The 13344-nt window shown below is 41.6% G+C and overlaps 1 protein-coding gene across 4 annotated transcripts in view; it reads right to left on the reverse strand.

The window, feature by feature from the left end:
• Window positions 1-1424: 1424 nt before the first annotated feature.
• The window catches only part of PATJ (PATJ crumbs cell polarity complex component), a 149296-nt gene continuing 137376 nt past the window's right edge, over window positions 1425-13344 (reverse strand). For 3 of the 4 annotated variants that reach the window (XM_082053744.1, XM_082053742.1, XM_082053743.1), the window contains 6 exons: window positions 12429-12466; window positions 12025-12147; window positions 10829-10933; window positions 7640-7743; window positions 5862-5985; window positions 1425-4151 (listed from right to left, as the gene is read on the reverse strand). In XM_082053744.1, the coding sequence (XP_081909870.1) occupies window positions 4005-4151; window positions 5862-5985; window positions 7640-7743; window positions 10829-10933; window positions 12025-12147; window positions 12429-12466 (641 nt within the window). In that variant the 3' untranslated portion in view covers window positions 1425-4004. The remainder of the gene's footprint in view (window positions 4152-5861; window positions 5986-7639; window positions 7744-10828; window positions 10934-12024; window positions 12148-12428; window positions 12467-13344) is intronic. The other variant, XM_082053745.1, reaches the window with a different exon arrangement.

Here is a 13344-nt window from a genome sequence, read left to right on the forward strand (position 1 = left end):
TGATCCTTGTTCCTCTTCCATTTGGGATGCTGCAGAACATGGATGTCTCTGATTTTTTGCTGTCCAAAAAGGTCCAGCTATCACAGGATTGTGCGTGTTAGGAGAACAAAATGTCTATTGCTGCTAAGAGGAAAAACAATGACCATGACAGTGTTTAACTAGAATGTAAATACAACTAAATTACAGACATAGAAGTGTGAAATTGTGGAGAAAGATTACAATGGAATTATATATCAATGCTCAGCACAACTGTAAAAACTAATGTTTTATACATGTGCAACATTTAATTAATTCATTCCAGTTCTTTCAGGCACAGGTACATTAACTGCTCCATCTCAGCATAATCATATAACCTCAACAGACTCTCGCTAAGTCATGCTTCCAGGGTGGTAATCACCATTTGATTAATTACAGGGAATTTGGAGTCATTGCAGACATTCCCAGTACAGCCGTGCAATGTGACAGAGTCCCCTTACCCCACCGGGCTGACCAGCTATCCCCTCCAGTCCCAGGCTGCAGTGGGGATTGTGCTGGGACAGACCCTGTTCCCTATGGTGGGGAGGACACAACAACTTACAGCACCTCAGTCCCAGCCTTTGGAAGAAGCATGAACATCAGCAGAACTGGCCCTTTTCTTTGCAGGATCAGCTGAGAAATGCAAACAGCCCTAAGGTGGCTGCTGGTGATGGCAAGTATGGCCATGCATGTCACTGCAAACCGCAGGTTACTCCAGGTCTCTCCAGGTGAGGAAGGTAGTGGTGAACAGCACATGGTCCTTCAAAATGAAAAGGTTCTGACAGCTGAGTCCTCAAACCAAGCAGGAGCACCCTGTACCAGCTGGTACATACGAGTTGAAATGGTGGTGAGCGGCACGACTGAAGGCCTGTGAGATGCCTACGGTAGAGATGCTCCTCCTGCAAGCACCTTTGCTGTTGATTTTGAATCCTTCTGGCACAATAACAATCACTTGGCACCTTCATTTTCATCCTCTGGTTTTACTGCCTGTGCACCAGACCCTTGGTCTCTCCACCGAGCCGTTTTTGTTGGCATTCCTCTCACTGAAACCAACTTACCAGGTAGAGCCAACCAGCTGGGCAGCGGTGGCCTTCTGGTAGAGAGCAGATGTGCATGGAATGGCTCCCTGTGACCGTCTCACTCGGGAGCGATCCTGCTGCCTCGACTCAGAGCCCTGGATGGCTTTCACCACAGCCGGGTGTCGCCACAACCTTCCATCACTCCTACAGCAACCACCGCTCCTGCTCCTCGAGAGGGGGCAACCATGACCCCTACTTGGAATAGCAAACAAAGACATTTCATCCAACAGATTTGAACAGTGACTTAAAAATAAATAATAATAATAAATGCACGACTATGTATGTAACCGAGCTTTATTTAGAATCTTTGAAGTCATAAAATATCTCATTTTACTGATATACATAAACATACAATCAGGAGGTTTAATTGCTTTTTCCCTTGCACAGAAATAAAGTTTTAAACAAACCAGAACACCTCAACCCAGACAAGCGTAATGCAAATTTAATTATCTAACTTGGTCCTGTACATACAGCACACGCTTCTCTGCATGGTCACTGGTTTATCAATTAGTTGCAATATAATTTTTGGCAGTAATATATTCAATACACAAAGTGCAAATTACAAGAAGCAGAAAATGTTCTCTCTCATTCTGAGCAATGAGAAGTGCAAAATATCTCAGCCCATAAATTCTATTCTTTATGTATATGAACAGTATGTGCATAATAGGCTAATAAATAGCTGTGTAAAACTTCATAGATTAAATGTGGCAACATCTTAAAGTAGGAATGCAATGGTTATATAAACATAATCAGACGGAGGAATCATTACATTTTGTCCATAAAGTCCATACAATATTTCTGAAGGTACCTCTTCACATTTCACCTACCCACCCTTAACTTCTGCGTACCTCAGATACCTTTGCAACCAAATGCAGTTTGTTAAAAACTCTCCCATTTGCTACATCTGGACATATTTCTGTGCATCTACAGTCAAGGTTCCACTGACACTTCACTTGGCAAATCAAATACTACAGTGGGAAGTCACTGAAAACGTGAAGTCTCTTCCAGGCACTATTAACGGAACACCCACTAATTGTTCCAGCAGGCTAAATGCACTTTGTGATTACCTAAAGTTAAAGAAAACTTTTCGATGATATAAGGAAAACTATTTCAATGAGAGCTAATCACAGCTTCCTCATTTCAGTGCAGTTCATCCAATTTCAGTACCTTTTCTTTTACGTAAAATAGAGAAATTCCCACTCTGGCTAAAACACACTGAACAACGAATGGTACCTTTAAGACAAACCCTGCACAACTCAGTTATTATACTGCAGATTTTGAATCTCCTTTCCATTTAATTCCAGGGATTTTTCACATAAAATGAACAGCCAATTTTGACACCCCCACCACTTTAATTTCTCCCAGCTACATCATTATTATAAATTACACCAAATAGTCCAAATCAGACTGGGCTGCTTCCTCTAAAACTCCAATGTTTCACTGGATAGGAAGATTAAACCACAACAACTGGCATTGCCATTCATCTTCCTGCCAAACTCATTTGCTAAATCACTAAGGCCACGGTCATACAATCACTGCAGGAATGGCTGCGACCCATTAACAAAGTTGCGAACTTTGGGCTGAATGTTCCTGCATCCCATCTCCACCATGCCAAGCTCCTTGTGGGCTTCAGCAGCCTCTCACCCAGCTCAGCTTAAACCAAAAAAAATAGTTGGTTGCTTCAACTGAGCCGTTCAACTCACCAGAGGGGGTTGAGGAACACTCGGCCCCGGGAGGACATCACCTTAACCTGCTGCAGCAACCTTCTGCGGTGATCATCTCACCGTGCTTGGTGGTATTTAGTATTATCCAAAATTGAGCTCCAGCAGCCCCAAGGGAGAAGCATCCCCTGTGATCCATGAAAGCCTCTGCTTGCACTACCTGATCCTGGGCAGACTCTTGGAAACGTAACACGGTTTGTTGGTTTGGATGAACTTCATCTGTCCTTCAAGACAATGTGCAGAGGGGGCTGCTCACCATCGTTAGTAGAATTACAGGATCACATTGCTGAAGCAAACTTTTGTCTTCATTAAAGTTTCAGGATGAACAATTATGCTGCAACTTGGCACAACAACAACTGCCTTTGTATACAACATGCTTGGCATACATCAGCACGTTTCTTCTTCTTTAAAAATATAATTAGAACAGAATGAGATAGGTTGTTGTTGTTCATGCTGCCTAAATATCTGAAAAGGCTCAAACATTTTAAAAGCCTAAAAAAATAAATTTCCCTCTCCCCTAGTTTATTTTTCATGCTAAAGGCTGCAAATTGACACATCACAGTAATTACCTCTGACTAACTTGCATAGACCTACCCAAAGAGATAAACATGAGAAGTTCACATTTGACTATCAGACTTACTGTGCCGAGCACAAATAATTTCCCAGAGGAGAATTTGATATTTCATCATTTGGAACAGTGGTAATTTAATTACATTGCTAATGTTTTCTGGCATACTTGAAAGGACAATTAGCATAAGTAAATCATGAGTGAGATGACAAGTCACTCAGCATTTATTTCTGCTCATCAGATGAGATCAGTCGATGATCTAAATTCTCTTTTGTGTGCGAACTGATTCCAGGTTCAGCAGTTGTAATCGGGGTTCATACTAGTGGGGATAAACCGATGTATAAATAAAGAAAAATGGATATAGTTCTTTGAAGTTTCTTAATTAAACTTGTCCAGAGAAACCTCAAAAGCCACCAGAAGTGGGGGAGGGTGGGGAGAAAGGCTGATAATGAGGAAGGTTAAATGAAGCTCGCGATGCACACTACCCTTCTGGCAATGAGGTGAATACTGATTCATTTTTGCCAGGGTTTGCTTTACATCCTGCTCAGGGCTGAACAGCATTATTATAGCTCTAGTGATGTTCTAAAATAATTGTATTTATCTTCGCAAGCGCAATGGCATTCACGATAACACTGTTAATGTTACCGTTCCTTTCTGGCGCTTCAGAATAGCTACAGCTTGTTCATGAGTGACACCTTCCAACGCTTCCCCGTTAACGGCCAAAATCTGATCACCGCGCTTCAGCCGGCCGTCGTCTGCAGCTGCTCCCTGAAAACGGCAAAGCGAGTCATTAGCGGCCGGAGCCCTCCCGCCTCTCATGACGCTGATGGATGCAACGAGGAGGGATGCAGCACTGGGAATCCCAGCGTGACTGGGTTGGGGACGTGGGAAATGACAGTGCTGGAGTGACCCCGAATGCTCCGATTGTTGCCCATCGCTCACCCAACCCTGCGAGGTCTGGGGTGGGTGGTACACCCCCTGCAAAGAGGAGAATCGGCTCATTGTTGAAAAAATGGCAGCGTAAAGGCTGGTTTTGGCTTTTACAATTATGGAGAGATTTATTAAAGCAGCATTTAAATGTAATTCACAGCCAGTACTGAGAAACGGGTTAAAACATGGGGAGGGGGAGGGACACAGGGCTCATGCAGCAGAACAGCCTGGGCTCTGTCCCAAGCCCTGGATGGAGCTGGGCTCCACTGAAGGGCCTGAGAAGCTCCCGCAGAGCTCTAGAAATGGCTGTTCTCCTCCAGAAGCCTCCATGCAGCTCTTTTATCTAAATCCTGAGCCCTCCCCTGCCCAGAGGTCGGCTCATGGTGTCTGTTTCTCCTCCATGGCCCCACCAGTGACTGCAATGCATTCTAGCTTCGATTTAGGGTTTTTCTCAGCTATGTTCATATCTAGAAACTTGTAAATCTAAGCATCGGTTTAAAGACACAATATCTTCCCGTGTTAATAACTGACAATTGTAAAAAGACCAGACGCTTGTGGTTTGAGTGCCAGAACCACTGAAGCAGAGGAGACATGACTGCTGCTCCACCTTCAGATGAGGTTTTCTTAATTATGTCATCTACCCTGCCAGAAGCGCTGACAGGAGTGACAGCGAGTGGGCACAGGACAAGTGCGTGACTTTACGGAAAATATCCCTAATTCCCACTGTCTTCCTTTCCTTCCTCCCCATTTCCAGAACTCCCTTCGTGTGGCCATGCTGGACATATCTTGTAGGCCCACACTGAGCACGTTGCCAGCAAGGGATTGGTTGGGAAACTGGGCGCTTCTCCCTCCGTACCAGGGGACATTTAGGGGCTGGCTGCCTTGAGGATGTGCTCTACCATGTCTCCTCTTCAGCCTCGGTGGCCAGAGCCACCCCGTACCTGGCTGGGACCCCTGGGTCCCCCTGACACTTGAGGCTGGTGTCAGCGATGGGCTGAGACAGGGCACATGGGAGTGGAGCACTCACGGAGAGGAGGCACGAGAGAAGCTGGAAACAAGGGAGAATAACTCCAGCCAGGACTGATGTGGAAGCCAATTCATCACCAAGCCACAAGATTTTTGTATTTCGGTGCTTTTTTCTGTAATTATTGGAGCACAGGGGTTTATTGCTGGTTTTGCAGCTGAAGTTCAGTCATGAAGATACAGCATCTCTGCAACTGCCTCCTCTGCTGGACTGTGGGAAAAGTGACACCTCCGTACCTCTTGGTTTGAGATTTACAGATTGAAAACTGCCTTATAAATATTTTAATGTATAAAACCAAGTTTCCCAAGTACATAGAGCAATTTTCCTGAGATAAAGTATCTTGCTTCATCCATCAGTAACATAAAATATAAACTGAGAAGCTGGCTGTGAGTTCTGGGTCCACTTGCATCAATGTACTTAGACAGTACATTTTGCTTTCTACTACATAATATTTTATGCAAGCCAAGTCTTAGATTTATTTTTCAAGATAATACAGAAAAATGGAGAAAACAAAACAAAGATACCTTGGCAAATATAGTCTTGACATAAATGGGCAGGTCTCCATGGGGACTTCCATACCCCCCTACAATACTAAATCCCAGTCCATCAGAGCCTTTCTCCAAAGTAATAATCTTAGGCTGAGGTGCTCTGAAAACACAATAAATATCACTTAGAATAGCATCGTCTGTCTCTGGGTACTTTATGCAGAAAGAACACTTAGAGAGATATTTATCTATCAGGAAGTTTTTCACACAGTCACAAAGCACAACTCTTGTCCTTGTGCTGAAATACACCCCGGAGTTCAACCGCTGTTCAGCGTACTTCAGCTCCTCACTTTGAAAATACTCATTTTTAATAAGAGCTCAACAGGAGCACTTATCTCTGATGTGGGAGCGAGACTCGCCTCATCTGCAGTCGCTGCACGCACGGAAAGGAGAGTTTGCTTTCTTCCTGGCCAAGCTGCCGTCTTTAGTCTGCATAAGTGGCAACTGCAATAATTTCCTTACAGCATAATTTTACTTTATGACTTCAGAGGAAGTTTTTGTGTTTATAGCCACAGCTCTAATGCAGGATCTTTGGGCTGTATTCTAACAATTTATATTTGATCTGCAACCCCTGTGCTTCATAACCCAAGGGCTGACCCCCGAGACCCCCTCACTCAGTGGCTTTTACTGTCTACATTGAGAAAAGGAAGATTTTTAGTGGAATTTAGACTGCTCATATGTATATATATCCATCGCAAATTTGAAAAAGTCATCTCCACGTACTTAGAGTAAATTATTGTGGATAAAAGCTGTTCGGTATCTTCCACCTATATAAAGGCACAGCCTGTGATGACAAATATCCAGCCGTTTCTTCAGGACAAAACAAGTGCATACACCTACCTAATTCTGCTTCATATTTTCACATTCAAATTTTCTTACTACTTTGATATGAAACAAAAATACAAACCCTTTTGTGAAGTAAGCAATTCTCCTTGGAGAGCGGCAATAAAACCAGAATTGCACATTGTAAGACTAGAGAATGCAGCATAAATAGCTTAACTTTTATACTCAAAAACCCCTGAGGTAGGGCAGCAACTTGCATCTCAGCTTCTTAAAATAAATACAATGAAACAAAGAATGAAAATGAGGAACATAATGAAGCTAATGAACCAAAATGAAAATCAAATGAATTTCAAAATGATAACTGGAATGTTACAAGCTGCCCTGAAAAGCACACGATGGAGAATGATACATGGCCAGGGGAGGGCTAGATCTCTAATTTCCATCACCATAGAGAAGTGCCATAAGTAGAACATTTTAAAATCAGACTTCCTTGAAATTTTAAAGCTAAAAAGATTCAAAGGACAAAGAAAGTTCTGGGACATGCTTTGAAACATTTGCCTCTGATATCAGGGTTTTTAACACCTCTTGCCTTAGTCTGCTAATGACCTGCTAATAATCATTTCAAATTGCTACAATCATAACTCCTTTCAGGCAAGGAAGCCAATAGACAAGGGCAGAACTATCACATCAGCATAACACATTAGAAAAGAAAGGAGATAGACTGTTTTGAAAAATGGCCAGAACTAGTTCTTGGAAACACATTTTGTGCTTATTGACTCAAGGAATTTCTGTCACCAGGTGAAGATGGACATGAGTCCATCATCAGCTCGGAGAAGGTCACAGTTTTCATCTTAAAGGTGATGGAAAAATCAGAGAGAAAAGCAATGGGAGAGACTTCCTTGACCACCCTGGGCTTTTCCCTTACATGGCACACAGAAATTCACCGCAGTTACACAGAATAAGTACAAACTTACTCGGGATCTTCAGTGGGATGCTCAGCAGAAGAGTTCAGGTTGCATCCCGCAGACATGCTCTCCAGCTGGGTAGCAATGGCACTGATGTTGGTGTCAGCCACAACCTAAACAGAAGGATTCAATTAAATACTTTGTGTGTTCACTTAATACCCAAGACATCTTGGCTAATTATATAAAAAAAAGGCATTAGGAAAATGAGTTGTTGATTATTTTTTTTCAAGCAAATTTCAAATAGAAGTCCTACTCCCTTAAATGTCCTACTAATTCAACACTTTCAAATAACAGAATTCTTAAACTTCCCAGTTCTGGCTCCTGTATTATTCTGAAACCATCATGAATTACCGCCACACAGTAATTAATAGAGTTAATGATATTTTAACAGGTTGTGGGGCAGCAAACGCGCTCAGGCTTTTAAAAGCAACTATGTCAATGTTGTGTAGGTTTGGTACAAAGCTATATTGAGAAAACGGCTACTTGCACACCGAAGTCTGGGGTTTAGCCTCGTAAGGATAAAAGCTTGTGGTCTGCAGGCCCAGTTGGATTTATTGAACACAAGTGTAAATGCCCACTCCAGCTTTTTTTTTTTTTTTAACCTCTTATGCCATGTTGATTTTCTATTCTTTGTTTTTTCTGGGAAAAAGTTGAGGAAACCACTATGAAGTGTTTTGGATTTTAAGTATTTACAGCTGAAAGGACATCAGTTAGCCAACAACTACATGCCATGGTTATCCCCTGACTCCATCTCCTTGTGATGAGATGTTCTTCTCTGTGTCACATTTACTGTGCAGTGCAGGAGTTCAGCTCAGAGACAGTGAAAAACACCCATTAAGTAAATTTTCAATATTTTCTCTAGCTATCTATGGCTTTATTTTATCAAAATTAACAGGTACTTTTCCCACTCCTTGCTGTGAACATGGCTTAAGGGAAATGTACCTTTTCAAAAGGAAAAAAAAATCCATTCTATAAATCCCCCGTTTTAAATGAATGCTCACAATTCTTCCACAACAACATTTCTCGTCTATCTAATCACTCAGAGCCAAAGGGGTGGCAGCATTTCCTAGGAAGGAAGATTAGTTCTCATGCAAATTTTGCATCCCAGGACTCAGGTTCTTAGATGCCCTGAGCGAAGGGGTCCAGCCGACACGATAGCTGCACCTGGCTCAGCCAAAGACACCGATAAGTTTTCCTTCCCATTGTAGGAGGGGAAGGAGTGCCAGCCAGTATTTGTCATATTCTGTTGTGAAATAAAGTGAGGGGAAAATAAATCTATATTCAAAAATCTTCAGTTGGCAGTAAGAACATATCAGAGTTCAACAACCTTGTAAAAAAGCTTCCCCTTATCTCATTACTACACCTGCAGAAAAGAAATTAAATTAAACCAAAGCATCAAAACAGCCGAAAGGGATGATTGTTCCCCCGAGACCCTAATCTCCCATTTGCAAACAGCATTTGCAAACTCCTTTACCATCCTTCCCAGGACGTGCCGATAATAAGCCTTTCCACACCACTGCACGCAATTATCTGACCTTTCAAAGCAGTTTGCCATGAAGTGGTCTAACCCGATAATAAATAGAATTACTTAATGACACATCAGTCATGATTATCACAGTGATAGGATTATTCTATTTAGATTGTTTTAATAATAATTTAAAAAAGCGATCTGGCGACTGAGAAGTACCTGCGGTTGGTATGTAAGGTACCCGTATCCCCACACTTACAGCAGCACTTCTACGCTACTTCCTGCCGATATTAAAACATTAATATGATGCCCCACCTTCACATCACAGATTTTTAATAGAGGAAAACAGACTCGGTTCTATTGGAATCAACCTGTATGATCTGTAGAAAGTATTAAGCACATTTTAAGCTAGACAGCAAAAATGTGGAAGAAAATCCGTCACCTGACAAACCCAAAGACATTTCTAGAAGAAACTCTTTGTTAATGTGAGCGAGCGACCGCTCGACAGCGTGTGCCGGCAGGAATATTTTTAAATGCATGATGAGGTGGGATACGCTGTATTACAGCTTTCAAGATTAGCAATTTTGGGTGCTGCAGCAAGCTTTCATTTGCTATTCAGGGAATACTGTTGACATGAAAAGTTAAATTACTCAACGTTAGTAACAATATGATAACTATAATCTAACAGAAAATCCTCAGCTGGTGTAGAGCTGTGTATTTCCTTTGACTTCAATGGAACTACACAAATACACCATCTGCTCTGGAACTGGCTCATCACTTACCAGGTCAGCAGTTCATGGACAGACAAAACAAAGAATAAGCAAGTCTAAAGGTAAGTTTATTATAATTTCATTTCTTTTTTTTTTTCTTTTTTCCTCCATTTTTTATAGTCACACTCATGTTGTAATGCAAGCAAGAAGCTTGCAAAAATCTCTCAAGATGTGTTCCAATCCAATACGGTGTGATAATAAAGAAAATTAGAGTCGATTTTAGTGGTACGTCTCAAGCTTCTTTTCCAATTGTTACAATAATTCTGCAAATGAGCAGTATTTTGAATTCTCTCTGGCAAGTATTTTCCCATTTCTTTGTGTAAACATAAAAATAAACTAAAGATGAATATACTGGCAAGCAGCAATTAGAACCAAAGTGGCAGAACATGTCTTCCTTTTAGCTGGCATATAAATGCACCAGTGACAACACTGTTTTCTCTCTCGAGTGTAATTATTCATTACCTGTAGAAAAATCAATGCCAGGCAGCACTGTCTTAATGACGATGCTATCATTTTTTACTAAATGCTGCTAGTGTTTCTTTCTTCTCCCCCTTTCAAGAAAAAGGAAATTAAGACTGTGGGCAGTTTGGTCACAGTCAGGTTACACGGGCACATTCACACACACACGTAATTTCTTGTTCCTAGTTAACTTCAAATTAAAAAAAATCTTGGAAGCTTGTTGATTTATCATGTGTAGCAACAAGTTATTCTGTTCTCTTTGTTATGCTTTTATATAATCATGCTCACAGCCTGTATGAGTGGCAATAAAGAATTTTTGAATGAAAATTATTTCTTGCTTTCATTCTGTGTAATTCCCATCAGCAAGCACCCTGCAATTCTGTGATGCCTTGTGCCAGTGATGCTTAGTTTTGGGTTTTTTTGTTTGTGTTTTTTTTTTTTTTTCCCCTGAATGCCATTTATCTACTCTCATGCAGCTGCATGTTCAATTTATCACCATACCTGCAGGATAATGCTCCCATAAGCATTCTTTAGTAGATTAACCGCATCTGCATGAGACAGCCCATCCAAAGGTTGCCCATTAATACTGACAATCCGATCTCCAACCTAAAAGTACAACAGTAATGGAAAATTACTAGCATTAGGGAAAATTAAAATGAAGAATGCTTAAAATTCCTCATGAACTTGGCACTGCACAGTCATGCTTCTCTTTTGCAGGATCCCTTTTGTGAGAATTCTGCATTGCTAGTGATCATTCACCATTCTTCAGAGCAAGTACAATGACAATTTTTTTAAAATAACAATGCAATCAGAGAAACAAAGGTGGGTTGTATTTACCATTTCCATTTACAAGCAGAGAGTAAGATTTTTCCCTGCTACCCTCCCACCCAGAAAGGATTCATTTGTGTGCATATGTGCAGACAAGTTCATGCGCTTACAGAATGTGTATGCACATGCTGAATGCCGTAGAGAAAAGCAGACACTTCTGATATTAATCTAATTAACCTTCTTATACACAAAAATGATCTTGACCCTGGCACTTAATGCTATTGTGTAATTCTATTAGAGACATGGCATGAAAGTAGCAGCGTGTGCTAATGAATCTCAGGGCCAATACAATCCTATGTATCTGCATCATAAATTTTTTTCAATACCAATGATTTCATGAAACTCTCTCCAAAACTGAACATGTTAACTCCTGGAAACTCACATATTCTGTGGGTTGGATACAAGTGCTTCCTTTTGGCATTTCTTTATAAGGGCCTCCAGATCAAACAACTTCTGATCTGGTTTCTACCTGGTTTGAGCTGTAAATTATGCAGTCCCCAAAACACTGTATTTTTCCAACAGCCTGTTGCTGCCCTCGCTGGTCTGCATGAACAGACACATTCAAAAATCACTGCGAATACACTTAGATTCTTTCTCTTAATATCACTTTTCCACATGGGCAATCATCGCCATTATCTCAAGACGCAATATAATAAAAAAAGGAAGAGAGGGCAGGTTTGAGGGGATTTTTGCTTGTTTCTTTTTGTTGAGGGACTTGGAGTGGTGTTTTTTTTTTTGTTTTTTTAAGAGACGGAATAGTCTATGAGCCATTATCAAAGTGATGGCAGATACAGAAGTGCTTGAGGCCCCTCCTCTGTGGGAAACACAGCAGATGAAATAGGTAGTATTGAGAGGACCCTTCTACTCACTCTGAGTCTCTGGGTACGTGCAGCGACACCACTGGCTTGAATCATCGCAATGAAGATGGGGATGTCTCCTAATGGACTTCCCTTCCCTCCTGCTATGCTGATACCAAGTGCATCATTTGGTCCCTAAAACAAGATAACACAACATTTGCAACGGGAGCATCCTGAGGAGGTTAGTGTTCAGGGTGTAGCACTAACTGACTCACATTTGATTTATGGAACAGGGAAAAAATAGTTTTGACAGTCACACACATTCTCACACACACAGGTCCCATCACATGAGCATACATCCAACAACCCATTGCAAACATAAATAATGCAATCTCACTTCTGAGAAACCCTACAAAAATGAACAACTTGAGCTAAAGGTGTCAGCTTTTTGAATTGATAGAAAATAACTCACTGACCCTTGTTATCTCCACAGTCCTTGGGCCCATATCTGCTCCTAGTAATAAAGAAACAAACAATTAGCTTCTGTAATTAAGAGATAATATAATTAAGAGATAACGCTGTCAGGTGACAATGGTCCCTTGCTGCCTGGTGAGAGTTATCACCCAGCAGAAGCAGAGCCTTCCAGTGCCAAACCAGGCAGCGCTGCTCACGTGAGGGGGACGGGATTTATTTCTGTTTCACCCAGAGATGAATATGGATGGAATCGCTGACAGATGCTGACGGATGCCACCGTGACACCCATTGTAGAGCAGCCACTGCTCACCACAATCTATTGAATAGCAGCACTCTGTTGGCCTGAAGAAAAGCCCTACTGTGCATTTCACTCAATTAAAGATGGGCTTATTATTCATAAATCATGGTGTCCCTACCACAAAAGGGTAGGGCATATGGCTGATCTGAGACTGTTGAGGTTCCATTGATTTCCTCTTCTAATTTGTGCTGTATTAGTAAATAACAGACAGCCAGGAAGTCTGGCTGGCACGTTTCTAGCCATAGGACATTAAAAGGTACTCAAAACATTAAAAAAACCTCTGCCCATGATCAGACTTGAGCAAAGGTGACCACCTTCTGACACAGGTCAGAGCACACAACTGCGCAGGCCACTGCAGGTTGTAGATTTAGCACTTGCTAAATCTGCAAATTGCAAACTGGGCATTGTGACTTTCTCGTTACAAAACACCCCTTTGTATGCTCAAGAGCAACAAAGATATAAATGAAGTGGTGGCAGCTTTATTCCCTGAGAAAACTGTTTCTAATGCGAGAACCTCGCCTGTGCTAAGCCTCCACGAAGGACGTCGGGGAATAGCAGCGCACACGAATTCTCCACTTAAAACAGAGGAGCCATTACTCTCCTAGTAGACATAAAAATAA

The sequence above is a fragment of the Streptopelia decaocto genome, assembly GCF_964273445.1.
Source record: "Streptopelia decaocto genome assembly, chromosome: 5".
Taxonomy (NCBI): Eukaryota; Metazoa; Chordata; class Aves; order Columbiformes; family Columbidae; genus Streptopelia; species Streptopelia decaocto.